Below are 25118 nucleotides of genomic sequence, written 5' to 3' on the forward strand. Positions count from 1 at the left end.
TTGACTAGAAACAAATGCCTCTGCAAATGAATCTCTCTAAAAAGAAATTGCACTTTGAGAATCAGTAATATAAAGCCTTTTTATTATAAATATACAAACAATATCAAAACTGATATAATCAACTGGTTAGTACCACAACAAAACCGCAATGCAGTGAAAACATCCAACACAATCATGCTTCAAACCAACCAGTTAGAAACAAAGGCATCTTAGATTAATATAAATGAATAGTTTAACAGGTTAACATTCAGCTTATTTCGTGTTATTGTTAGTGTACTACAGCTTAAGGAGAAACAGCAACTTTCTAGCATTTTCTAACACTATTTTGAAAAATAATATGAAAAATGATATAATAAAATTCTAGTGAGAGTTACAGGTAACTGCCCCCCAAAAAATCTATGCCAAAACGCATTGAAGCTGTTCTAGCGGCTCGTGGTGCCCCAACGTCCTATTAAGACACTATGTTGGTGTTTCCTTTATTTTGGGGAGTTACCTGTTTATTGTGCCTATACTGCTTGAGGAAACCTCTTAAGTTAATAGATAGAGAAATAAAACAGATACAGTCTAGACATTTTATTAAAGAAATAAATGATTATATTAGGAAGGCCGTAACTTCATTTGGAACCTAGGTGAACCTTGTTGTGCAAATATGTGTACCACACACAAAGAGAGTCTACAGTAAGCAGTAATCTTGAAATGTTATAGCCAGTTAAAAATGTATGAAACTTGTTACAAAAACATAGCATATTTAACCTGTAGAAAATAATCAAATTGACTCACAATATCAACTTTCTTTTCAAAATAAAATAAATAAACTGGCAAAGAGCCTTACATAGAAATTACAAACTTGCTTTACATAAAGATAAAATACATACGTCACCAGTGGTAGAGCTAGGTGCTTATCATGGTACCCAACTACCCATGGAACCAAGGTCGTCTTCTGCATTTTGTCAAGGACAGTTGTCCCTCACCAGGGACATACAGTATAATCTCACAGAGTCCATAGATTCAATAAATACAGACATACTCAATAGTTTAGAGAGGGTCCTTCGCTCCTCATGTGTAGCATAGCATACTGCAGTAGGGCGACTCCCCCTGGTTACAGACAGAGTCATATACTGTATAGATATACACATATAATTATGTACCGTATACAGTATATATGGCTGTGGTTACACCTGGCTAACAATCTCTGAGTCCTCTTCAACAAACCACTGCACTGGAGTTCCATCTGCAGCCCTCTGGAGGATCACCTTTTGGTGGGGACCCTGAAACACAACAACACATTCACGTTCCTTTAGTTCCATATCTATATGTTTTAATATATAAATGGGGGATGCTAGTTATGCTAAGATAAATGTGTGTTATGCTGGTGAGTGTTAGAGGGCATTGTCACCTGCATGTAGGGCGGGAGGTGAGGGGACGTGGGGCTCTTTACTCTGAACGACCCCTGGCGCTCCAGGGAACCCGGGCGTGACTTCTGGGACTGATTTTGGAACTGGTTCCGCTGGTGCCAGGAATTGAGCTCCTCTGACACAATCTCTCTGGGCAGCACCCGGGCGAGGTGTTCGGGGTACTCCCTCAGTGACGGGGTACGTACGAGGTGGGTGTAGGGGATTGGGAGCTTCAGAACTCTCCTGGGGGATAACGGTGGGGGCCCCTGTCCCTCCTGCTGCCAGTGCCTGTGCTGGGGCTGGGGGGCCTTGGAGGGGGAAAGGTAGAGATCCCTCCCCGGGGGACTGTGCAGGTCCTGCGGGGAAAGAGGGGAACAGTGGCCTTCCTCCACCATTCTCCTTCTCAAGCTGGGAGAGGACTGGTGCTGGTTGTTGTTCTTGTAAAAGCTGGGGCTGTTGGAGCCATTGAACGCAGGGCTGGTGGGACTTTTAGCTCCGTAGTGGAAGCCGTAGGGAGGAGGGCAGAGCTTGGGGATCTCGGTGGGTGCGGGGCCTTCCCTGTCTATGTGATTGTCCCGGCTGGGGGAGCTGGTGTAGGAGGGGACAGAGTGTTCAGAGCTGCTGTCCTCAGAGCTGGACTGGTACAAGCGCTGGGGAGAGTACTGTGGAGACCGAACCAGGAACTCCGGCCGTCTGCGTGGCAACCTGGCACGCCCACGTCCTTCACCCAGGTCATGAGCGGGCTTACTTTTGGGAAGTCTGAGAAGAAAATAGACAGGGGAGAAAAAAGTGAACTACTGTGTTGCAAAGTCTCTCTCCCTATAACGTGCATTAATACAGCAACTTCATTATTACATGTATTAGTCATTGTATTTTATGAATATAATTGATGTTACTTATGACAAATCCACAACCAAAGTCCACAACAACAGACACATAAGAAGACACAATAAAGCTAATCAACACAGTCATGTTGCTATGGTTTTGACATTCTGTGTTATGGTGTTGACGTTCTGAAGCATTGGTTGTTTACCTGAAGGACTGTGAGTACTGTCTGCGTACGTGCAGCTCTGGAGTAGAGGGGGCACTGGAGGAGTGGGTTTGTCCATGTCTCAGAGCCAGGTTCTTGATGGAGGGGAAGTGGGAGGGCAGGACTCTACTGTCTGCAGGAAACACTGGGGTCCCTACTGGACTGCTGCTCCGAGAAAGAAGGAGATAGAGAGTGGGCAGGGCAGGAGTATAACAACTGCTAGTTCAAAAGTTAGAGTCATGCAGTATATGTAGTCAAAAGCAAATCACTTTTTATGGGGTTCTGAGCAGAATAAATATTTTAGTAGTGAAGTCGGGCCTGCACAGTCAGCTGCTACACCTTTCCCAGCTAGCAATGAGGAATTGGCCCAGAAGCGTCCCTCTTCCGCGGGGTCGGAACTGATTGAATCGGCCCGGAATCAGGTGTTGAACTCGGCCCAGAATCAAAATGAATGACTGCCCAGAATCGGCCCAAGTACATCGGGCCGTTGCTGTCTACCGGAATTTAGCCGACTTTGCCGGGATCTTACCAGAATCCCCCCAGAAGCGGCCTGATGCTAATTTAAATAAATGTATACAGAATTTCCCAATTCAGTCATTTTAAATATGACTATTATACATACAAATTTTACCCATCCACACATTTTGTTTTTACAACTGTCTTGTCCCTTCGCTGCAACTCCCGTACTAAGCTGCACTGCTTCTTGACACAATGCACGCTTAACCTGGAAGCCAGCCACACCAATGTGTCGGAGGAAACACCGTACAGCTGGTGACCGTGTCAGCGTGCATGTGCTTGGCCAGCCACAGGAGTCGCTACAGCGCGATGGGACAAGGACATCCAGGCCGGCCAAACCCTCCCCTAACCCAGACAACCCTGGGCCAATTGTACGTCGCCTCATGGGTCTCCCGTTCGCGGCCGGCGTGGGTATCGAACCAGCATCTGTAGCAACGCAGTTTGCACTGTGATGCAGTGTCTTAGACGTCTGCGCCACTCGTGAGGCCCCATCCAGTTTTTCATGCTCATCAATTGCCTTGCACAAAGTATCAAAATACTAAAATACCACTTAAATAGGACTCTTAAAGAATGTCATTTAAATGTTAATTCAATTTTTTGATCACAGAAACAATGAGAAGATATGGAAAAATAAATAATGAAATGTTAGTTATATAAAGCAGCCCGTGTTATCATCTGCCAGAGAGTAGTCACAATTGGCCCGAGCCCCAAGTAATACATTTGGGCCAGATGATAACTCACACAGGAATCGTTCCGAGCTCAATCCCGGCATGCCAGCCATTAGTAATACTGCCGAAGACGGCCCAGACTTGGGCCACATGACGTCGGCCGAGTCTGACTCTCAGGCGAGTGCCCCAACTCTCAGGCGGAATCGGCCCAGATCCACTGTGCTACCTGGGTTATTAGTCCACAGGGTTTCAATCCAAAAAGGACGTGGACTCTTACCTGGACCTGCTGCTGCAGGCAGAGAGGGGTTTGTTAGGTCTTAGGTAGGGCTGATCCAGGCTAGACTCTCTCCAGGGGGAGTTCTGGATGGGGGAGCGTTCAGGGTACTCCACACTGCAGTTGGAGCCCATACTGAAGCTCTGGGTCTGGGTCTGCTCCACACTGCAGCTGGAGCCCATACTGAAGCTCTGGGTCTGGGTCTGCTCCACACTGCAGCTGGAGACGAGGCTCTGGCCGGAGGAGTGTTGGAGACTGCCCTGGGAGGAGGAGGACTGGAGGGACAGGGAGCCCACAGAGGATTGCAGGAGTGGGTCTACAGACGCTGAGGGAGAGAGAGGGCCAGAGTCGACGTCTATGGATAGACAGAGGAGACATAATAGTAAGAGTCAGACATGATGACACTTTGGAGGTGTTGAACTGTATTGGCATTTCTACTGTGTTAGTTGATAACTCACCATCGTCCAAGGCCACTGCATCAGACAGGGAGCTGTCATCAGACATGCACAGATCTGGCGACAGAAAGAGGCTTTATTCAAGACTTTATTCAATTAGGGGAAGGGGTTGGGCAAATGATCAAACATTGTAGTGTAATTCTTATGAAATGTACTGCTTATGTGATTTAATAACAAAACAATTGTGTATAAAAAAAGACAATCCATCCAACCTCCTTTCGGACTGAGTGAGAACGGTGCCTAACCTCCCTGCAGATTGCAGAGCCCAACGTGTCCAGATGGGGGCAGAAGTAGCAAATGCACCGCACTCACCTCTGTGTTTGGCTGAGTTATTCTTCTTGTTAATTGGTGGAGAGGAGCACTCCTTCCTGATCCTGTGCTGAAACACAGCTTCCTGTAGATCCTTGACTTTCTTCTCCTCCCTCTTGCACTGCTGCAGCCTGCTCTTCTTCTGTGGTTTGGACAGGTGATCCTCCACTGAGAGTCTACGAGCCGCCTCAACGATCTGGAGCTGCAAGGCCAGGTCAGCTTCTAGGGAGTGGAGTTCTGAATCCTGTGGAGAGGGTTTTTAGCTTCGATCAGGGGTCAAGAACCCAAATAACAGGATTTTAAAAAATCCACTTTATCTCCCCAATTTCGATCTTGTCTCCTCCAATGGTCTCGGGAGGCGAAGGTCGAGTCATGCGTACTCAGACCCGCCAAACCGTGTTTCTTAACACCCGCACGCTTAACCCGGAAGCCAGCCGCACCAATGTGTCAGAGGAAACACCGTTCAACTGACGACCGAGGTCAGCCTGCAGGTGCCCAGCCCGCCACAAGGGTCGCTAGAGCGCGATGAGTCAAGTAAAGCCCCCCGGCCAAACCCTCCATTAACCCGGACGACGCTGGGCCAATTGTGCGCCGCCCTATGGGACTCCCAATCACGGCCTGTTGTGATACAGCCTGGGATCAAACCCGGGTCTGTAGTGATGCCCCTAGCACTGCGATGCAGTGCCTTAGACCGCTGCGCCACTCGGGAGGTGCAGGAAGAGCAATTATTTCACATTTTACAAAACACTTTGTGGAAATTGCAATAGATGAACTTCGCACTGAACCACAATACATTAAGAGAACTTCGCACTGAACCACAATACATTAAGAGAACTTCGCACTGAACCACAAGAAATTGAGAGATGTTGCTACACCTGGCTGAATTTCAAACGAAACAAAACCAAACTGAGTAGCCTATACTGTACCTCTCCATCCTGGTGTATGAGTCTGTCGTCCAGTTTGAAGGACGCTCCTATTCTCCTGCGAACGCGAGGGGGCTTCTCATCAGGCAGTAAAGGGTAGTCTGACGGCAGTTTTCCTGTCAGCTCCTGTAAATAAAGCAAATCCCAAATCAAGTTGATTTGTTTGTAAACACACACTTCTTATATCTTAACCATCAACTCTAAATGTAGAAGAGGTGATTTGGAATCACGTTCTCATGATCACGTTCCTAAATGTCACCTCAAACTCTGAGGATGTCCTCTTGGTCTAATGGGTAAGACGCTGTGTTGACTAGATCCCTAATTCCAGTGTGACTACTCACAGCCTCTCTGATGCAGAGTTTTTTTATTTCCAGTAGACACTGTTCCAGTTTCTCCTCCAGAACCTGATGCTTCAGCCTCATGGCCCGGGTGTGAGTGGTCAAGTCCTTGACCGGCGACGTGGGGCTGTCAGGACCTGCATCGCACATAGGAGATGATGTTAATGGAGCGTTTAAAACAGAGCACAGGCCCCCATTATAGGCATCACATGGTGCCACATTTGGAGCTTTTATCACAAAATGAACGATCATTATGGATTATATATATTTTTTCTACAGATGTAGGATCTTAATTTGATCACTGTTGCTGGGTAATTTTTATGCAATGCAGGAAATGTACAATGTATAGTGTATTTGAGGTTAAAAAAGGCTTCTAAAGTTTGTAATTTCCATTTTGATATTTTACCTTGTGAAAAATGTGTCAACCTCTTCAAAAAATGTTCATTCATTATAATCCACATAATAATTCACATTTTCTGTTGCTGCAGGATTATTTTCCTGCTGTAGCAAACTGGCTCAAATTAAGATCCTACATCTGTAGCTACCCTACTAGATGCAAGATGGCGCCGACAGAGATGGTCGCCTCGCTTAAAGTCCTTATGAAACTATACTATCATTAAACTTCTAGCTCCTGAATTTATCTCTAAAGTTCAATATTTGCACATACAATTGTAAAAACAGCCTAACAGCCTAACAGCATTAATAATATGTTCAGTGCTTTCTATAAAGTTTTATATCTGCACCTAGATCTAAAGTTCAGCATTGTTGATGTGTTAAGCTCCTACCTGAGTTGAGTATGATCCCACTGTCAGTGTCACTGATCTCCTCTTTATGCATATCCTCTTTATCCATCATGGCTGTTGGAAGGTCTTCTTTACAGTGTTAGAACAATACCTGTTGGAAAATAGTTAAATAGTTTTAATCAGATTGTATAAATCATCATTATTCACACAAAAAACATATCCAACGTTTAGATCACTCAGGAAAGTGAAAAACTGCTTCACCTAAAAAAACTATTACAAAATATTGCACAATCATCAGTTTCCACCCCTGATGCCAAATGTCTCTTTAAACACTGATTTAGTCCCCACTAGTGCTACCCCCATCTCCCTCTTCCCCCCGCTTCCATCCTCTTCTCCCCTGTTCTCCTATTACAATAGGCAGCAGCCTCCACGCTTGAGTCGGCACATGTGCGAGGGGACCAGGGGTTAATCCACAACCGGGCGCCATGGCGACGGTCACAGGGCACACCACCATTCTCCGGAAGGGTGTGTGTGTGTGTTGTGTGTCGCCGTGAGGTGTGTCAGAGGGTGTTTAAAGGGACGGACCCGCAAAAAGACCCAGAAGAAAGCAGATGGCTGCAAGGCAAAGAAATTACCCCTCTTGTGGACTGCACCTGTTCCCCCTCCCAAAGTCTCACACACACACACAGACGCACACACACCAGCTCTCCATTCAATCGGTGTCCAGAGAAACAACCTTCAAGGGGCTTTTGAAGTGGAAGAATGTCTCAGTGCTTAGCCTGTCTCTGTAGCATCAGACAGCTCACTTAAAGCCACCGGAGATTCATGATTTGGCACATCTCTGATTTCACTGACACATTCTCACACTGTAGAACACATAAATAATGTGTATGTGTGCAACTCATGTTTATGGACTATTCAATAATCTGCCACTTTATATACTGTAGGTCGTCCTTGAAGCTAACCCAAGAGTCTAAAAGTGACTTATAAAGCCCAGCATAGGGGACAGAACAGCACGTTGAAAATCATGTTTGGGTTCTACAGATGTAGGATCTTGATTTGATCACTCTTTTGTTTCCGATCATTTTCCTGCACATCAGGAAATGAAAACAAGGTTTAAAAAAGCTTCTAAAGTTTGTAATTTTCACTTTAAAATGTCAGACTTGATATTCCCTAATGACAAATGGATCAACTACAAAAAATGTCCATTAATTATAATCCACATAATTTCCAGTTGCTGCAGGATTATTTTCCTGCTGTAGCAAACTGGCTCAAATGGAGATCTTACATCTGTATAGCAGGAGAGGAAGTGAAGGCTGACTCATTGAGAGACTTGATTCTCATGTCATCTGACATGAGTTGGGGGGAGTTGAGGAAGTCAACTAAGGATAAGACTCGAAAAATCTATATTTAGTTTCTAGGTGAATAACTTTATTTTCATTCACATGTCTGTCATCAGTTGAAGCTGTCATTCTCCTCTACTCCACATTTCAGCAGATCACAAAGGACTTCTTTATGGCAGCTAACGAGATTATCAGATATCATTACCATCCCTTGTAACAGATCAGTAGTACAAGTATGTGTAAGAAATGGCACCGTACTCCCTATATAGTGCACATCTTTTGACCATAACTCTGGTCAAAAGTCATGTGCTATCTAGGGAATAGGATACCATTTCGGACACACCAGGAGACTTTTACAACACAGGAAATAACTTCCTTCAGACCGGGCAGCTATTGGGGCTGCTGACATGTATCTTCTGTATCTCTGTCTAAAAACACAACTTCAGTATGTCAACGGACAGAAGGAGCTCATGTAGCTCATGTCTCTATTCACATTCAGGTCATGTAGCCTTAGCCGCTGTGGGTGACCAAGTCCAAGTAATCCACTGGTCCTATCTAGAGCAGTGATGTTTAGAGATGGGTATCAGGCCTGTTCCTGTAGGGATCATGAGAAACCCCTGGCCAGGATGTTATTGTGTTGAGTCCCACTGGCTGGGTCGGCCTATATCGGCCCATCCTCTGTCCATTCAGCAGAGTAACCCATGTGGACTGATGCAGCTTTGAGAAAGCCAGAGCAGCACAAAGAGTGAACAGCATGCTATAGTCTACCGCTGTTGGCTGAAAACACAGAGGCAAACAAAGGCTCTATATCCCCTGTATCCAGCCACCAGTCTGCATAATCTACTGTGGGTTCAATAACTGCTGACACCTCTGGATGGGCTGGATCCAGCTCCAGCCGAGGAGGAGTGGTGGTAGCTTGGCCCAACATTGAGACAACAGAGCAGGAGGAGGGGGGGAAGGAACAGAGCTGTGGCTGAGATAGGGGCATACAGTGAGACAGTGGAAGGAAGAGGAACTCTAGCTTGGAATAAAAACTGATACGAGCAGAAACAGAGCACATTCAGAGCATATCATTTTCGATTCCAGGCTAGAATACCTCCTCTCAAAGAGAGGAAATGAACAGGTCTGAGTCTGAGTGGGTGAAGTGGAGTGGATTGAGGTAGGAGAATTTAGACTCCCTGGCGCAGCCACATGATTAATATAAAACTGAGACGACAAGAGGAACACAGGAACTGGCTAATCAGACGCAGGCAGAGGCTAATGTGGTATTTTGCCCACTTACACCCCATAACTCTCCTAAGACTTTCACAATGTCTGTGGTTACCTGGAGCCTATATCTACTGAGTGGGTGGGTGGAAGAGTTGGGTTGGGATACAGCATCAGTCAGGACCTTCTAGAAGCTGTAAACGTATGCCAAAACATACAACATGTTCCATATAGTCTTTGTATGTGAGCACTGACAACATAGGGTGGGGAAAGAGGGCAAAACATCAGAACTTTTTTTTGTCACATGCACCGAATAAAACAGGCGTAGACTTTCCCGTAAAATAATTACTTAAGAGCCCTTTCCCAACAATGCAGAGTTAAAAAGTAAGAATGTTTTTAATAAAAATGTGCTAAATATAAAAAAGGAAATAGTAACACAATAAAATAACAATAATGAGGCTATATACAAGGAGTACCGGTACCAAGTCAATGTGCAGGGGCATGAGGTAGTATAGGTAATTAAGATAATACCCCTACATGTAGGTAGGGGTAAAAGTGACAAGGCAATCAGGATAGATAATAAACAGGGATCAATGTAAATAGTCTGGGTGGCCATTTGATTTACTGTTCAGCAGTCTTATGGCTTGTGGATAGAAGCTGTTCAGGAGCCTTTGGGTCCTAGACCTGGCGCTCTGGTACCGCTTGCCGTGCGGTAGCAGAGAGAACCGTATATGACTTGGGTGGTTGGTCTTTGACAATTTTTAGGGCCTTCTGATGACACCGCCTGGCATAGAGGTGCTGGATTGCAAGGAGCTCGACCCCAGTGATGTACTGGGCCATACGCACTACCCTCTGTAGCGCCTTGCGGTCGGATGCCGAGCAGTCAATATGCTCTCAATGGTGCAGCTGTATAACTTTTTGACGATTTGCCAAATCTTTTCAGTCTCCTGATGGGGAAGAGGCATTGTAGTGCCCCCTTCACTACTGTGTTGGCATGTCTGGACCATGATAGGTCTTTAGTGATGTGGTCACCGAGAAACATGAAGCTCTCGACCCGCTCTATTACAGCCCTGTCGATGTGAATGTGGTATGCTCGGCCCTCCATTTCCTGTAGTCCACTATCAGCTCCTTTGTCTTGCTCACGTTGAGGGAGAGAGTATTGTCCTGGCACCACATTGCCAAGTCTCTGTCCTCCTCCCTATAGGCTGTCTCATCGTAGTTGGTGATCAGGCCTACTACCACTGTCGTGTCGTCTGCAAACTTAATGATTGTGTTGGGAATTGTGTGGGCCACGCAGTCGTGGGTAAACAGGGAGTACAGGAGGGGACAAAGCACACATCTCTGAGGGGCCCTCGTGTTGAGGGCCATCGTGGCGGATGTGTTGTTGCCTACCCTCACGCCCTGGGGGCGGCCCGTCAGGAAGTCCAGGATCCAGTTGCAGAGGGAGGTGTCCAGTCCCAGTGCCTTTCGCTTAGTGATGAGCTTGGAAGGAACTATGGTGCTGAACCCTGAGCTGTAGTCAGTTAACAGCATTCTCATGTAGGTAGCCTTTTCCCAGGGCATTGACATCATCATATTGACATTTAATATTATAGTCTTCATACTGTATACAAGTATGATTGTTGAAAACATAGGGTGAGGACTGAGGAGGGGTGAATTTGAAAATCAACAAATCACTCCATTGGGTCAAGAATAGCCAATTAGCTCAGCATTTCCTGCAGAAGTATTGCCATTACCTTATGCTCCACCCTATATATAGCACATGACTTCATTGCTGTTGTCATAACAAGCTAATTACACCAGTCCTGTGATGATGATCACAGCAAACGATGACAGCCATCTAAGGAGGGTTTCTCAGGATAGTAGCTTACGGTTACACCCATCCTCATTCCCCTCTGCTCGCCGGACCATGAAAACGAAGCATCTAACGGGAAACGGTTTGTTTATAGGAGGAGAGGATGATGGTGAGGATTCACTGTCTGTCTCCCAGACTTTCCCTGTTATCCACCATCCATTCCCATGAGCCCCTGGAAGAGTGTGTGTGTGTGTGTGTGTGTGTGTGTGTGTGTGTGTGTGTGTGTGTGTGTGTGTGTGTGTGTGTGTGTGTGTGTGTGTGTGTGTGTGTGTGTGTGTGCCTCTGGGATTCTCCTGGAATGTAGCCCACCACCACCATTGCATTACCACTGTGGTCGGGTCTAGGCTGCTGGAATTACCAACGGGGGCTAGCTACCCTAGGAAACAGTGAGGGATGCCTGTGTGTGTATGGGTGTGTGTGTACGTGTGCATGTGTGTTCTACTGAAACCAAACCAGGCCTATGTGAAGCCTGTAATTAAGATTCTCTAGGGTATGCTGATACTATGGAAGAAACCAAACGACTTTACAGTATGTCTGATTTCAGAGGCTGGTCAACAGCCAACATCCATTCAGCAAAATGGATCCATTCTGTTCTGTCTGTATATATACAGAGGGAATGGAGAGAATGAATCAGCAGACTGATTATTGATCATCATTGATCTAAATGAAACTCCAATCCAATCCAAAGCCCATCAATACTATATATAGTTAAGAACAAATTCTTATTTACAATGGCGGCCTACCCCAGGCCAAACCCAGGCGACGCTGGGCCAATTGTGCGCCGTCCTATGGGACTCCCAATCACGGCAGGATGTGATACAGCCTGGATCTGAACAAGGGACTGTAGTGAAGCCACTTGCATTGAGATGCAGTGCCTTAGACCGCTGCGCCACTCGGGAGCCCTATACTAGGAACATGTTAACTATGTCAACTTCCATTCAGAACGGTGTCATCATTATTAGAGGCTTAGTTTTCCAATGGAGACAATAATAAAAGTTGCAGTAATGAGCAAACACATACTTTCCTGGTCCCTGGCGGTGGAGGCCATATCCTAGCCAGACACAGCACCTCTGATGCAGACCAAAGACAATATAAATACAGAGACCTAAGAAGAGATCCTCCATTGTTCTCCAAGATCAAGACACATGGCTTTCTTTGACTCTCCGGGCCTCAAGACGACTTAATAGTGGTCAACCCCTGTAAATTATGGTAACAGGATGCGTGACTGACTGACAGCTTCTTCGCCCTTTCATAGTATCTCTGGTTCTTTTCCTTTACCCTACAGGTCAATTGTCAAATCATCTATGTGCTTGTCACAAGTAAACAATTCAGCTTTGCAAATACTGAAGCAGAATTAACACTGAGGTGTTACAGGTCAGTGGGAGTTGTTTGTCAACAATTTCAAATGGACCACTTATCTTGTGTAGTGGCAATGGATGAAAATAACCCCATTAAACTTTTTTGGGTTCAAAGACAAAAGGTATGTTATGTGAGACCATTACATTAGCTACTTGTGTCTCATCTTCGTGTGTTAAATCGCTTTCAACATGTGGCAGGATCTAGTCATTGTTGTGTCATTGAAATGACTAGTGTGTTTAGACTCGACACTCTCGCTGAGTAATATGCCAGGACTATTGCAATTTTAATTCTGGGAAGTAAACGTTCAGCAATTGTCATGACTCACAGTTTATCAGACAAATAATAACCATGTAAAGTAACAGGATGTCTGAGAGTGACTCATCTAAAGTAACAAAAATATTTGATGTCTGAAATAAAGCATACTTTTCAGAGTTGAAAAAGTCATCCTCAGTCACACAGAACTCATATAGCTGCAATATAACATCGAATTATACTTTGTATCAGTTGCCCATAGTTTATCCCTGTCTACATTGTAACATCCAGAGTGCAATACCCTGTCACTGTAACTGTATTCTCATTTTCCCATATAACAACAATACCTTCATAAAATTCGAATGTTTTTACCTTTTAAAACGCGTCGGTCCAGCAATCCTGAGGACTTCACAGCATGCTGAGTCTTTCTCAAGTCAGATGTGTGATGGGCATTGTGGGGGGGGGCGGCGTTCCGTTCTCTGGTGGGACATCTGTCCTCAGATCATACCATTATCTGGAAAGCGAGAGGGTTGTCTCACTTGAGCTGTGGGTTTAGTTTCCCAAATGCAAATGAGTTTTACGCGGATCAACTGTTGTGAGTTGTGAATTTGACAGACTTTTTTTTATTTTACGTGGTATAGTTTCGGAACGATTAAAAAAAGATGAAAAGAAATGTAACTTTATGTTGGTTAATTCCCCCTATCTACAAGGAACATTTTCAATCGAGAGCATTTTTTTTTCTCCAGACACGCTCTGCCCCATTGACACAGCACACGACACCCGGAGGGGGGACATTATAGTAGAGAATGATAGCTGGAGGAAAGAAAAGTTTGGGGGAAGAGGCAGAGGCGAGTGCCGGTGGACAGCTGGCTGGTAGGAGTGTGATGAATAATAGCAGTAGACTTACAGCCCACTGACTTGAATGCGTGACATGCATCCAAAATGTTACAATGATGAATTTTGACTATAGTTCTTTTCTCAGATAGACTATTACCCAGCCCTACAGTTATAAATTAGTAATATAAGCATTTACTTAGTCACCCAAGGAGAATTATGGATTGTAGAAAACATTTAAATTAAATAAGCAACCCATGTTAAGCAACCCATGTTACCCCACCCCCAGACCCGCGGACATCCCTTAAATGCCTGGTCGGGGCCGGGAGCGGAGAGGGAGAGCATATCGTTATAGCTACCCCTCCCCCACCTCCCATCCTTCCAGATGGCCAGCTTTTTTGCTCATCCCGTGATGGAATGAAAAGATCAGCTAATTAAGTCCTATAGCCATGTGAAAGACCGCAGTGAGAGGGAACTGTTGAGGCCAGGAGAGCTACCCAAGTATCGATTCTCAAGTTGTTGTCCCTGTAGATTCTAGAACACAAGGGATACTGAAAAAGGAATCATTGTAATCCTGGAAATCTTTATTGTCTTCTTGATAAACACATTGCTTAAAAAGAAAAGGAGCAACAAGAACAGGCAAACAATTAAATTCAACGAATAGGACTAATACACATACCATCTGTCATTGGTGGTTTAGCTATGAGTGACAACTGATGCTTTAACGACAAAATCCAGGGTTCCAGTCACTGTCATGTGTCCAATAGTGGAGTAACCTATACTTAATTTATGGACTTTGAAAGAAATAAACAAACCCAAAAATGAATCCACTTACACATTGACACTATGCGGCTGTAAACCAAGTGATTGACTTGAATGCAGACTTCAAAACAAAAAGTGTTTCTAGTAAATAATAAAAAAATACTTAGAAAAATAATGAATCTATTCATAAAGAACAAAATATTTGTCCTGAACATACACATAATTTACAGTAGACCTATGCACTTTCACTCACATTCTCTACATTGAAACCTATTGACCAGTTCCTACGTTGAAACCTATTGACCAGTTCCTACATTGCTTTATATTCATCACACATTTTCTAATTTGATTCTTTATTTGCTTTTTTCACAAAGTAGAAACAGTCCAGCAAGAGATGCATATCAGTCCCAGTAGTAGTCTTTTCAGTAACTTGCTGCAGTGAAGTTGACCCTCATCATATAGCTGTAGGTTATGGTGCACAGTGGAGGCTGGTGGAGGGCAAAACAGGAGGGTGGTCTCATTGTAATGGCAGAACCATTGTGGTGACGGAGGCGTAGAAGTGCAGTCTTTGGACTCCTGGGTGTAGAAACGGGCCGCAGCCAGAGCCTTTGTGGTGGGAGGCTGCGGGGGGTGATGGGAAGGGACAGAGCATCATGTGGCCTTCATTGCCCAGACACCTGTGTGCGCCTCAGGTTGTCCTTCACGCGAACAAACTCAGGGACACCCTTCTCCTGCTCCTCTCGACGCCTGATCTCCTCCTGCTCATACTGAAACACAACAGTAGATTCATTTCAGACACTTCATTTTACATTTGATTCATTTAGCAGATGCTCTTATCTAGAGCAACTTACAGTAGTGAGTTCATACATTTTTTCAAAACTTTTTCATACTGGTCCCCCATGAGAATCGAACCCACAATCCTGGCGTTGCAAGCGCCATGCTCTACCAACTGAGCCACACTGGATGCAATAACTTCTTTTTTTTTTTCTCAAACATGGTCATAGCCTATTTTTGTAAATACACAATTTGTTTATCCTCTTACTGTTAACAACATAGTGTGTGTGTGTTTCTGTGTGTGTTTCTGGGTGTGTTTCTGAGTACTACCTCCAGCAGTATCTGCTGTCTCTTGCGTAGTTCAGTCTCCAGTTCTAAAGGAGGCCGTAGAGCCAGTTCCTGCTCTCTATGCTGCTCCAGCCTCCTCTGTTCCAGGACTCGCTTCAGCTCAGGCTTCTCTCCCGGCAACAGGCCTCTAAAAGGGGTACAACAGACAACATTTTCAGACATATTCACACTACTGAGCCAAGCAGAGCTGTACTGTGCCGGCCTGGTTTGCATCCACCATAGTTGCGAGACCATGCAGGCACAGCTTGCTCTGCGCTGTGCCAAGCGGTGCCTGCATGTCTGTCTACAATGTGAAAAGAAAATATCAAAGCCAGAAGAGGACGGATCGAGTTGGCATGGTTGTGTGAAAAGGGTATGACATACACCGTCCTCAGGCCTCAGTGTATAACACGTTAACTGTAATGTCATTACAAGTATGTATGTGCCATGCCATGAGGCAGACAGAGCCATAAATATAAATGAAAATGAATACACACACTACAACTGGGAATAAAAGCACCATCATTTAGTTACCAATACGGTTTATCCCACACACACACACACGGCCAAATGTATATGGACAATTGCTCTTCGAACATCTCATTCCAAAATGAGGGGCATTAAAATGGAGTTGGTCCCCCCCTTTGCTACTCTAACAACCTCCACTCTTCTGGGAAGGCTTTCCACTAGATGTTGGAAGATTGAATGGAAGCAAGTCCCCGCAGCAGTCACAAGAGCATTCGTGAGGTCGGGCACTGATGTTGGACGATTAGGCCTGGCTTTCAGTCGGCGTTCTAATTCATCTCAAAGGTGTTCGATGGGGTTGACGTCAGGGCTCTGGTGCAGGCCTGTCAAGTTCTTCCACACCAATCTCAAACCATTTCTGGATGGAACTTGCTTTGTGTACGGGGGCATTTTCATGCTAAAACAGGAAAGGGCCTTCCCCAAACTGTTGACACAAAGTTGGAAGCACAGAATTGTCTAGAATGTCATTGTATGCTGAAGTGTTTAGATTTCCCTTCACTTGAACTAAGGGGCCTAGCCCGAAACCATGAACAACAGCCGCAGACCATTATTCCTCCTCCACCAAACTTTACAGTTGGCACTATGCATTGGTGCAAGTAGCATTCTTCTGGCATCCGCCAAACCCAGATTCCTCCTTCGGACTACGAGATGTTGAAGCGTGATTCATCACTCCAGAGAACGCGTTTCCACTGCTCCAGAGTCCAATGGCGGCCAAGCATCCAGCCGATGCTTGGCATTGCGCATGGTGATCTTAGGCTTGTGTGTGGCTGCTCGGCCATGTAAACCCATTTCATGAAGCTCACGACAAACAGTTATTGTGCTGACATTGCTTCTAGAGGAAGTTTGGAACTCGGTAGTGAGTGTTGCAATCGAGGACGATTTTTTACGCGCTTCAGCACTCGGCAGTCCTGTTCTGTGAGCTTGTGTGGCCTACCACTTTGCAGCTGAGTCATTGTTGCTCCTAGACGTTTCCACTTCACAATAACAGCACTTACAATTGACTGGGGCAGCTCTAGCAGGGAAGATATTTGACTAACTGACTTTTTGGAAAGGTGGCAATATGACAGTGCCACGTTGAAAGTCACTGACCTCTTCAGTACAGGCCATTCTACTGCCAATGTTTGTCATGGCTGTGTGCTCGATTTTATACAACTGTCAGCAACGGGTGTGGCTGAAATAGCAGAATCCACTAATTTGGCTATGTAGTGTATCTGCACCATTAATTCTGTTTATGCGTTGGCAGATGTGATCTTTCTTAAAACTTTTGAGACATACAGTGCATTCAGAAAGTATTCAGACCCCTTGACTTTTTCCACATTTTGTTACGTTACAGCCTTATCCTAAAATTGATTCAATGTTTTTTTTGTTTCTTTTCAATCTACACACAATACCCCCATAATTATAAAGCAGCGTCGCTGCACAGCTATTTTCAGGTCTCTCCAGAGATGTTCGATCGAGTTCAAGTCCAGGCTCTGGCTGCGCCACTCAAGGACATTCAGAGACTTGTCCCGAAGATACTCCTGTGTTGTCTTGGCTGTGTACTCAGGGTCGTTGTCCTGTTGGAAAGTGAAAGTGAACCATCATCCCAGTCTCAGGTCCTGAGCGCTCTGGAGTAGGTTTTCATCAAGGTTCTCTCTGTACTTTTCTCCATTCATCTTTGCCTCAATCCTGCCTAGTTTCCCTGTCCCTGCCACTGAAAAACATCCCCACAGCATGATGCTGCCACCACCACCATGCTTCACCGTAGGGATGGTGCCAGGTTTCCTCCAGACGTGACGCTTGGCATTCAGGCCAAATAATTCAATCTTGGTTTCATCAGACCAGAGAATCTTGTTTTTCATGGTCAGAGTAATTTAGGTATCTTTTGGCAAACTCCAAGTGGACTGTCATGTGCCTTTTACTGAGGAGTGGCTTCCATCTGGCCACTCTACCATAAAGGCCTGATTGGTGGAGTGCTGCAGAGATGGTGACTATCGGATTCTTGGTCACCTCCCTGACCAAGGCCCTTCTCCCGCGACTGCTCAGTTTGGCCGGGTGGCCAGCTCTAAGAAGAGTCTTGGTGGTTCCAACTTCTTCAATTTAAGAACGATAGAGGCTGCTGTGTTCTTGGGGACCTTCAATTCTGCAGACATTTTTGGATCCCTTCCTCAGATTTTTGCCTCGACACAATCCTGTCTTGGAGCTCTATGGAGAATTCCTTCGACCTCATGGCTTGGTTTTTGCTCTGACATGCACTGTCAACTGTGGGACCTTATATAGACAGGTGTGTGCCTTTCCAAATCATGTTCAATCAATTGAATTTACCACAGGTGGACTCCAATCAAGTTGTAGAAACATCTCAAGGATGATCAATTGAAACAGGATGCACCTGAGCTCAATTCCGAGACTCAGAGCGAAGGGTCTGAATACTTATGTAAATAAAAAATGTCTAAAACCCTGTTTTGCTTTGTCGTTATGGGGTATTGTGTAGATTGATGGGGGGGGGGACAATTTAATCTATTTTCGAACTGTAATGTAAGAAAATGTGAATAAAGGGAAGGGGTCTGAATATTTTCCAAATGCACTGTATAATAGAACCTTTAGTCTATTTCTGTGTATATTGTAAGTATATGTGAGTCTTTATTTCAAGTTGGTCCTTTGTAACTCAGTTGGTAGAGCATGGTGCTTGTAATGCCAGGGTAGCGGGTTTGATTCCCATGACCACCCAATCGTAAAATGTATGCACGCATGACTGTCGCTTTGAATTAAAGTGTCTGTTAAATGGCATATATTATATATTATTAACCAACCGTTTGGTGCTGAGCAGTAGTTCGCGGTGCAGGTCGTGGTGGCTGGGTGTCTCCACAGTGGAGCCGTTCAGTTTCACCCTGGGCGGCTGCTGGGACTGGGTCTGAGTCCCTTCCGGGACCTCACTAAACTCTGTAGACTGCCGGGACGGGGGCTCGCGGCACACATAGTTCTCTCCAGGAGAGGAAAAGGTTCATTATTTTTCAGAGGATTTGGCACAAGTCTAGCCTGATTCTTGCCAGCTCTGTTGCTGTCAGAAAATTCCATAAGGAATTGACAAGAGAGCAAAAACGAACAGGCACTCAGGTTAGCACAAGTCAACTTGTACCATCAAATCTAGATCACATAATTCATGAATTTAATCAGTACTAGGTTTTTACTACAGATATACCTTTTCGGTGGTGTCGAAATCCTGGCCGCTGAGGAAGCACCTGAAAGGTGAGAGAGAAAAGAGAGGAAATCATTAATTAACTCAAGCAGAGTATAACAAACACTGCACTGCATGTGGTCCTGTAACATGAAGCAGTTGGGAACAACACATCCGCACCACATGGTACCAAGGATACAGTGTAAAACAGAGAACTGATGAAGACCTCACGGTTGAAACACTGTCAATGAACCCACATAGTGGAATCTCTCAACTTTTGCTCCACATGCTATTTGATCACCATCTCCAGAATCTGCTAAGAAACAGTAGATGTGTGTGTGTTATTTTCCTATAGTGCAAAACAATATCCATCACAGAACACCTTTTAATCAAACAATATGCTATGCAATCAAGTCGTCCCTTTGTTAATCAAGCTGCTTGTTGATTTGCCCTGTGTGATCTAGGTTGTGTAATTATATAGGTGCTACAAGAGGAAGTGCCATCCCTGGCTAGGCTATTAACGCATGTCGTCTGTATTTACTCAAAGTGCTGCCGCACAGAGGGAGCTGATGGCTGACGACTGAATTATGCAACGCGCCTTATCACCCTTTCAGATCGTCAGGCGTTATCAAAATGTTTGGCTCCACCCTCAAGGTTGCCAAGGTTTCCCTGGTCCATTATCAAGCTCATCATCACCACAGGAGCTTTAATGTCATCGTGATAACAATGCCATGTTAACTATTTGATGGCAACAACAAAAAATAAAAATAAAATTAAAATTAAAAAAAAAGAATCAACAAATATGAGAGATCGTGGTACATAACGATGCATGTTTCGTCCTTCTCATTATACCCTGGAGGCCGTTGAAAAGAAAACACCACGCTATTAGAACTGAACAACTTCTGCACATTTTTAAAACCATGTAATAGCCTTATTATAAAACTTGTATAAGCCTTTATGAAGGTGAATGTATTGTAAAGTGTTACGATTGGAAGTACAGAAATGGCTACCACAGCTGGTGAGAGAGAATCAACTCATCATAACAGACTGTCCTTTCTAGTCCGCACACAGCAGAGCACATGCCTCTGCCAGCCACACCCAGTAGTTGAAATCAACTCTTGTTTGGAAGTAAGTCTCATGGATAGTATCATATTAACCAGCGGGCAGATGGCAGACTGCAGTTGTTGTGACTGGCCTTTCACTAAGACAGACAAAGTCAAAACCCATCTTGTTCCAGGCCACAAGTAATGTCAACACTGCAGATCTACTACAGGTCTAGATTGTCTTGCGTGCTGGACTGATGGCGCTGCACACATAATATGTTGGAGACAAGGAGGCTGTGGGAAGTGACCGCTATTGGTCCTGCAGTCCATCAACTACCCAGCACGCCCTGTGCTGTGCCAAGTTGTGCCTGCATGTCTGTCTATTGCTGCTTTTCGACTAACATCGGTGTTACAATAGCGTATACACCCTTATGTTATACTACGGAAATTGTGTTTCCATAGCTAGGGCTGACAGTGAGGACTTGTGAAGAGAAGAATCAACCTCCGCATAATCAAAACAGTTGCTTTGTGAGGTGTTAAAGTTCACAGTCATTGTTATGTAAATTCCAGCTGGAAAAGTACCAGTGGCCTGGCTTTTGCCCCAAGTGAGAGCATGTCCGCCGGAGCGATGGCCCAGTGAGACACGGGTGCCGGTCCACGTAGATGGAAATAGAAAAGTCTGAGCTTTTTGGGTAAAACACTGGGGTAAATCCTGTATGGAAATGTGCCATATAAGACATGTCACTCTATATTAAAGACAGTATGGTGCCAAGAACTATCCGCTATCTATGGCACTGGGTGTATAAACTATGCTGTCCTGGTGCCCTCTCCCTCACTCCCCCTCCCTCCCTCCCTCCCTCCCTCCCTCCCTCCCTCCCTCTTGGAGCCAGCTCCCAGCAGGGTGTTGATCTGGAAATGGAGGATTAAGAGGGACAGACAGGGAACAGGGTGACTCACTTTTAGCCCAGGACAAAGCCGGGGGACGGAGACTGGGACAGATCCAAAGTTAAGGACTGCGTGAGTGCCAGTCGCCATCCAGACCAGTCCAATCTGGTCTACTGGCTTGTTTTCTCCCAAACCATTCAGGCACAGTTGCCGAGGGGGCATATGTGTTCTGGAGTTGGGAGATTAGACCGCTACATCAAACTCTGACACACATCATTCCATTTCATCGTGCTAAACCACAACTATGTATTCATTTCTTGAGGGGACAACCTCTTAGATTGAATTTGTATCACTATATCATCAGTTTATGGTCAAACCAGTTCAATAAGAAGGTCGTCCCTTCTTGCTAGATTCAGATGACCCATCTTTGACAGCCCACCTGGCCACCTTGTGGCCATTAGTAGTAACAATTTTTTATTGTATTGTTTTATTTAACTAGACAAGCCAGTTAATTAAGAACAAACCCTATTTACAATGACGGCCTACCCTGGCCAAACCTTCCCCTATCCCAGATGATGCTAGGCCAATTGTCCTTCCACACACTGTCTGTAATGGTCTATTACTGATTAAATATAAACTGTAAAGTTGTTGCTCTGCCTTGAATATAACCCCATAAAACATCTCAAATCCAGAAAGCACTGCGGTCCATCCATTGGACTAATGCATAATGAACATTGAATCCCATCTTTAAAGGACATTATCAATCATCATCACAGATCAGATACTTTTCTGTGTTGAACAGAATCACCTGTCAACCATAGAAATATAACATAATTATATTTCTATGGTCACCACCTGTTGACATGACCGTTGAGCCTCCAGTTCAGACAGGAGTTCATACGATAATAAATAGACTCACTTTCTTTGCGCTGTATGACCCTTCCATGGCACGATCGCCACAGTCCCCCATTTCTATCAAGCTACAAGATCCCCCTCTCTCTTATTCAATAGTCCATTGTCAAATGCCACACACCTCGACACAGACAGGTGTCTGCTTCTTTCTGGCTTCCGAATCCAACATAGTAGTGCGGTCGCTGAGTAGAAGACAGTCTGTAGGTTACAGTTCAATGACTTAACCTACCAGTTGTCAACACACAGTGGTAGTAGACAACCCCTGTAATCCTGTTACGCTATTCAAGATTATGGTTGCATCCCAAATGACACCCTTATTCTCTATATAGTGCATTCCTTTTGACCAGGGCTCTTGTCAAAAGTAGTGCACTACATAAGGAATAGGGCACCATTTGAGATGCAAACTAAGCCTCACCACAAACCACAAGCCCCAGGGATTGGGACGTCAGATTAGCTAATTGTCGTGGACATCAATGCTGCTTTTAACCACTCCAAATTACAAATGTAATGTAATGCAGAATAAACAAGCGGAGTTGCTATGCTGCTTTTAAACCAAGATAACATGGCAGTCCTCTCAGCATCTTTGGGAATCTACTCCTTGACAGCTGAGCCCTTTAATGCTGTCTAGTAAATCTGACAACATGGTCTAAGGACAAAGGCCTTTATGCTTTCAAGTAAATGAATTAATATATGCGTGCTATTACTGTAGGGTGTTTTCAATAAGTCCAATACTGGAATGTTACATGAACCAACAGGCCGGGGGAGTAAAAGAGTGATAGAGTATGCTTGCTTGCTACTTTAGATGATATATAGGATTAGACATTCAGTTTCCCAGACACAGATTAAGCCTAATCTTGGACTAAAAAACCATCACAAATTGAGAGGACTAGGACCAATCTCTGTTAGGAAAACCAGCCCTAAATGTGAATAGAAAGAGGTGGATTTTCCCACACATGGGGTGCATTTCAATAGTCTAAAGTGGCTTCCTCTTATTGTCTCCTTTCCTCACAGATGTGAAAACATCACATAGGTCCAGTTTAGCTCTTCAAATCAGTGCAGAATGCAGATGGAAGTAGAAAAGGAAAAGATTCCACTTAGAGATGCACCCTTATTGTACCAGATATGGAATAGAATGGTTCTGCAACTGGCTTTCATGTACTCGTGTGTCTCAAAAGCCCTCAGATTGTCCTACTACTACTCAGATACATGTAAATGTTTATCTGGTCAAACAAATACAAATGTAGTAGAGCTGCCTGCCTTTGCTTCCAGCATTCCTTCTGTTCCTGTGATGCTTCTTGCTCGTCGATCCATTAGTCCTTCCTTTCCAGTAGCACTCAAATCGACGTAGCTCCACTGATCAGCCTGTTTACAGAAGTCGCTCATGTATAACTACTAAACAAACGACAAGAAGCATACAGATACGTTACTGATTTTAAAATCTTTGGCAGTAACCATAACCTGTGAAAATGGCAAACGGTATGCGACGCTTATTTCTGCATCATGAAACAAATGGAAGTACATTTGCTTACTAACGTAGTTAGCTAACTAAGTTTAGCCACCAGGAAGTTCGGGTGTTGTTAGCAAGCCAACTAGCAAATGTGGAGACGTGGCTCACAGCACAAGCCATTCATGTCAAAAGCCTAATGAAGCCCTAAATTATAGTCAAACTTACTTGAAATGCACAATTCGTTAACTTTTAGCTAATTTCATAAACTGTACAAAACAAATCTGTGAAATGTATACATCAATTTGCTATAATGCCTAATATATTTCTCTGAACAGTGTATTCATTCGATGGTTTACTGGTGTTCGGCTTGCTGTTTATCTGCACTTGTGCCTACCTGAAGAAAGTGCCTCGAGTGAAGGGCTGGCTGCTGGCAGAGAAGAGAGGGGTCTGGGGGGTGTTCTACAAAGGTATTTAATGGGAATAAGATGGTGCCGCCCAAAATAACATGCCAGAGATTGATAATTAGTCAACAGCGTTAAATCAGGCACCCCTAAACATATGCTTTCTAAAGGGGAAAGTTAAGCAGGATTTCATTAGAAGTTAATGCATATCACTTGTGCATTTTGAACAAACACCTCCACTGGCTTTTCTAATGAGTGTGAAATGTGATGTTTTTTACAACTTGATATCACCTTGATTGTCTTTGTTATTGGCTCAACAGCATCTGTGATTGGGACCAGGCTTCACCTGACAGTGGCTCTATCCTGTGTGACCATGGCGTTCTACGTTCTCTTTCTAAAGTGACCAGCTAGGAGACTGGACTGTCTAGTCTGGTCCCAGATTTGTTTGACAATGACAACAATGGATTTGGCAAGACCGCACAAACAGATCTGGGACGAGGCCACATGGACACTGCCGCTGAGCTTGGAACCAATGAACAATGTGGCGAGAAAAGAGGATGGGGCTACACACTTCTGAAATGTGGTCTTCTGTCTGTCAACACGCCACACACCCTTGACTTTCTGAAGTGAGATGTTTATTTTATTGGGAACGGTGATGAAAAAGACACTGACTGACACAGAGATCAATAACACGAGTGTCCCCCTGTGTGCAGTTAGTGGTCAAAATGGGGTGGTTGATTTATCTCTTTCTGTTAATTCAAATTAAGGAGTTTCGAGATTTTATGGGGGGGGGGGGGTTCTGCAAGACAAATGGTACTGGTGTAAATATATTCCAAGTGCCTGTCTTGTTGAATTTACTGGCAGTTACTTGAGTGAAGAGTGAGGCTTCGCCATTGTGTGACTAGTGCTGTTGGGGTTCAGGACTTTGGACTAATGTACCTACACAGGACCAATGTATAATATAGCCATTAATTTGACATGAAACATGACACTAATGATCTGAACGACATCTTAACATTTGCCCGTACTTTGTCCCTTGTTACAGTGATGCAAAGTGTATGTTTTTATAAGTGTGATTTTCTAAGATGTGGATGAGGGTGAACATGGAAACAAACTGTTTCAAATATATCACAGTAAATAAATGCATTTTAACAACTCTTATAAGGTATTTATACATATGTACAGTACCAAACGTTTAGACAGGACAAAGCCTTTATTTTAGTTTTTTCTTTATTCTTACAATTTTCTACATTGTAGAAGAATAGTGATGACATCAAAGCTATGAAATAACACATGGAATCATGAAGTAACCAAAAAAGTGTTATTTCATAGTTTTGATGTCATCACTATTATTCTACAATGTAAAAATACAGAAAAAACTTAAATGAA

General features: G+C 44.3%; 3 protein-coding genes across 5 annotated transcripts; 1 reads left to right on the forward strand and 2 right to left on the reverse strand.

Annotated features, from left to right (window-relative positions):
- Nucleotides 1–65: 65 nt before the first annotated feature.
- Nucleotides 66–13184, reverse strand: inavaa (innate immunity activator a). Its single transcript, XM_014135717.2, has 10 exons — nucleotides 13038–13184; nucleotides 6693–6801; nucleotides 5911–6044; nucleotides 5573–5695; nucleotides 4650–4890; nucleotides 4341–4394; nucleotides 3886–4237; nucleotides 2428–2589; nucleotides 1397–2153; nucleotides 66–1268 (listed from the first exon to the last, which is right to left on the reverse strand). The coding sequence occupies exons 2-10, from the start codon at nucleotides 6760–6762 to the stop codon at nucleotides 1173–1175; spliced, it is 1989 nt and encodes a 662-aa protein (XP_013991192.1). The 5' UTR covers nucleotides 6763–6801; nucleotides 13038–13184; the 3' UTR covers nucleotides 66–1172.
- An 878-nt stretch (nucleotides 13185–14062) lies between these two features.
- zgc:195245 (protein FAM107B) lies at nucleotides 14063–23825 on the reverse strand. Of its 3 annotated transcripts, XM_014135710.2 has the most exons (6): nucleotides 23723–23825; nucleotides 23139–23273; nucleotides 19066–19105; nucleotides 18677–18848; nucleotides 15366–15510; nucleotides 14063–15028 (listed from the first exon to the last, which is right to left on the reverse strand). In XM_014135710.2, the coding sequence occupies exons 2-6, from the start codon at nucleotides 23262–23264 to the stop codon at nucleotides 14924–14926; spliced, it is 588 nt and encodes a 195-aa protein (XP_013991185.1). In that variant the 5' UTR covers nucleotides 23265–23273; nucleotides 23723–23825; the 3' UTR covers nucleotides 14063–14923. The 3 variants fall into 3 exon arrangements, with proteins under 3 accessions (XP_013991185.1, XP_013991189.1, XP_013991187.1); XM_014135714.2 differs by lacking the exons at nucleotides 23139–23273; nucleotides 23723–23825 and adding an exon at nucleotides 22003–22093; XM_014135712.2 differs by lacking the exons at nucleotides 23139–23273; nucleotides 23723–23825 and adding an exon at nucleotides 21889–22059.
- Nucleotides 23215–24890, forward strand: LOC106566988 (protein kish-B). Its single transcript, XM_014135716.2, has 3 exons — nucleotides 23215–23357; nucleotides 23664–23795; nucleotides 24050–24890. Exons 1-3 carry the CDS (start codon nucleotides 23348–23350, stop codon nucleotides 24130–24132), a joined length of 225 nt encoding a protein of 74 aa, XP_013991191.1. The 5' UTR covers nucleotides 23215–23347; the 3' UTR covers nucleotides 24133–24890.
- The last annotated feature ends 228 nt before the right edge of the window (nucleotides 24891–25118 follow it).

This window comes from Salmo salar, chromosome ssa13, assembly GCF_905237065.1.
Source record: "Salmo salar chromosome ssa13, Ssal_v3.1, whole genome shotgun sequence".
Taxonomy (NCBI): domain Eukaryota; kingdom Metazoa; phylum Chordata; class Actinopteri; order Salmoniformes; family Salmonidae; genus Salmo; species Salmo salar.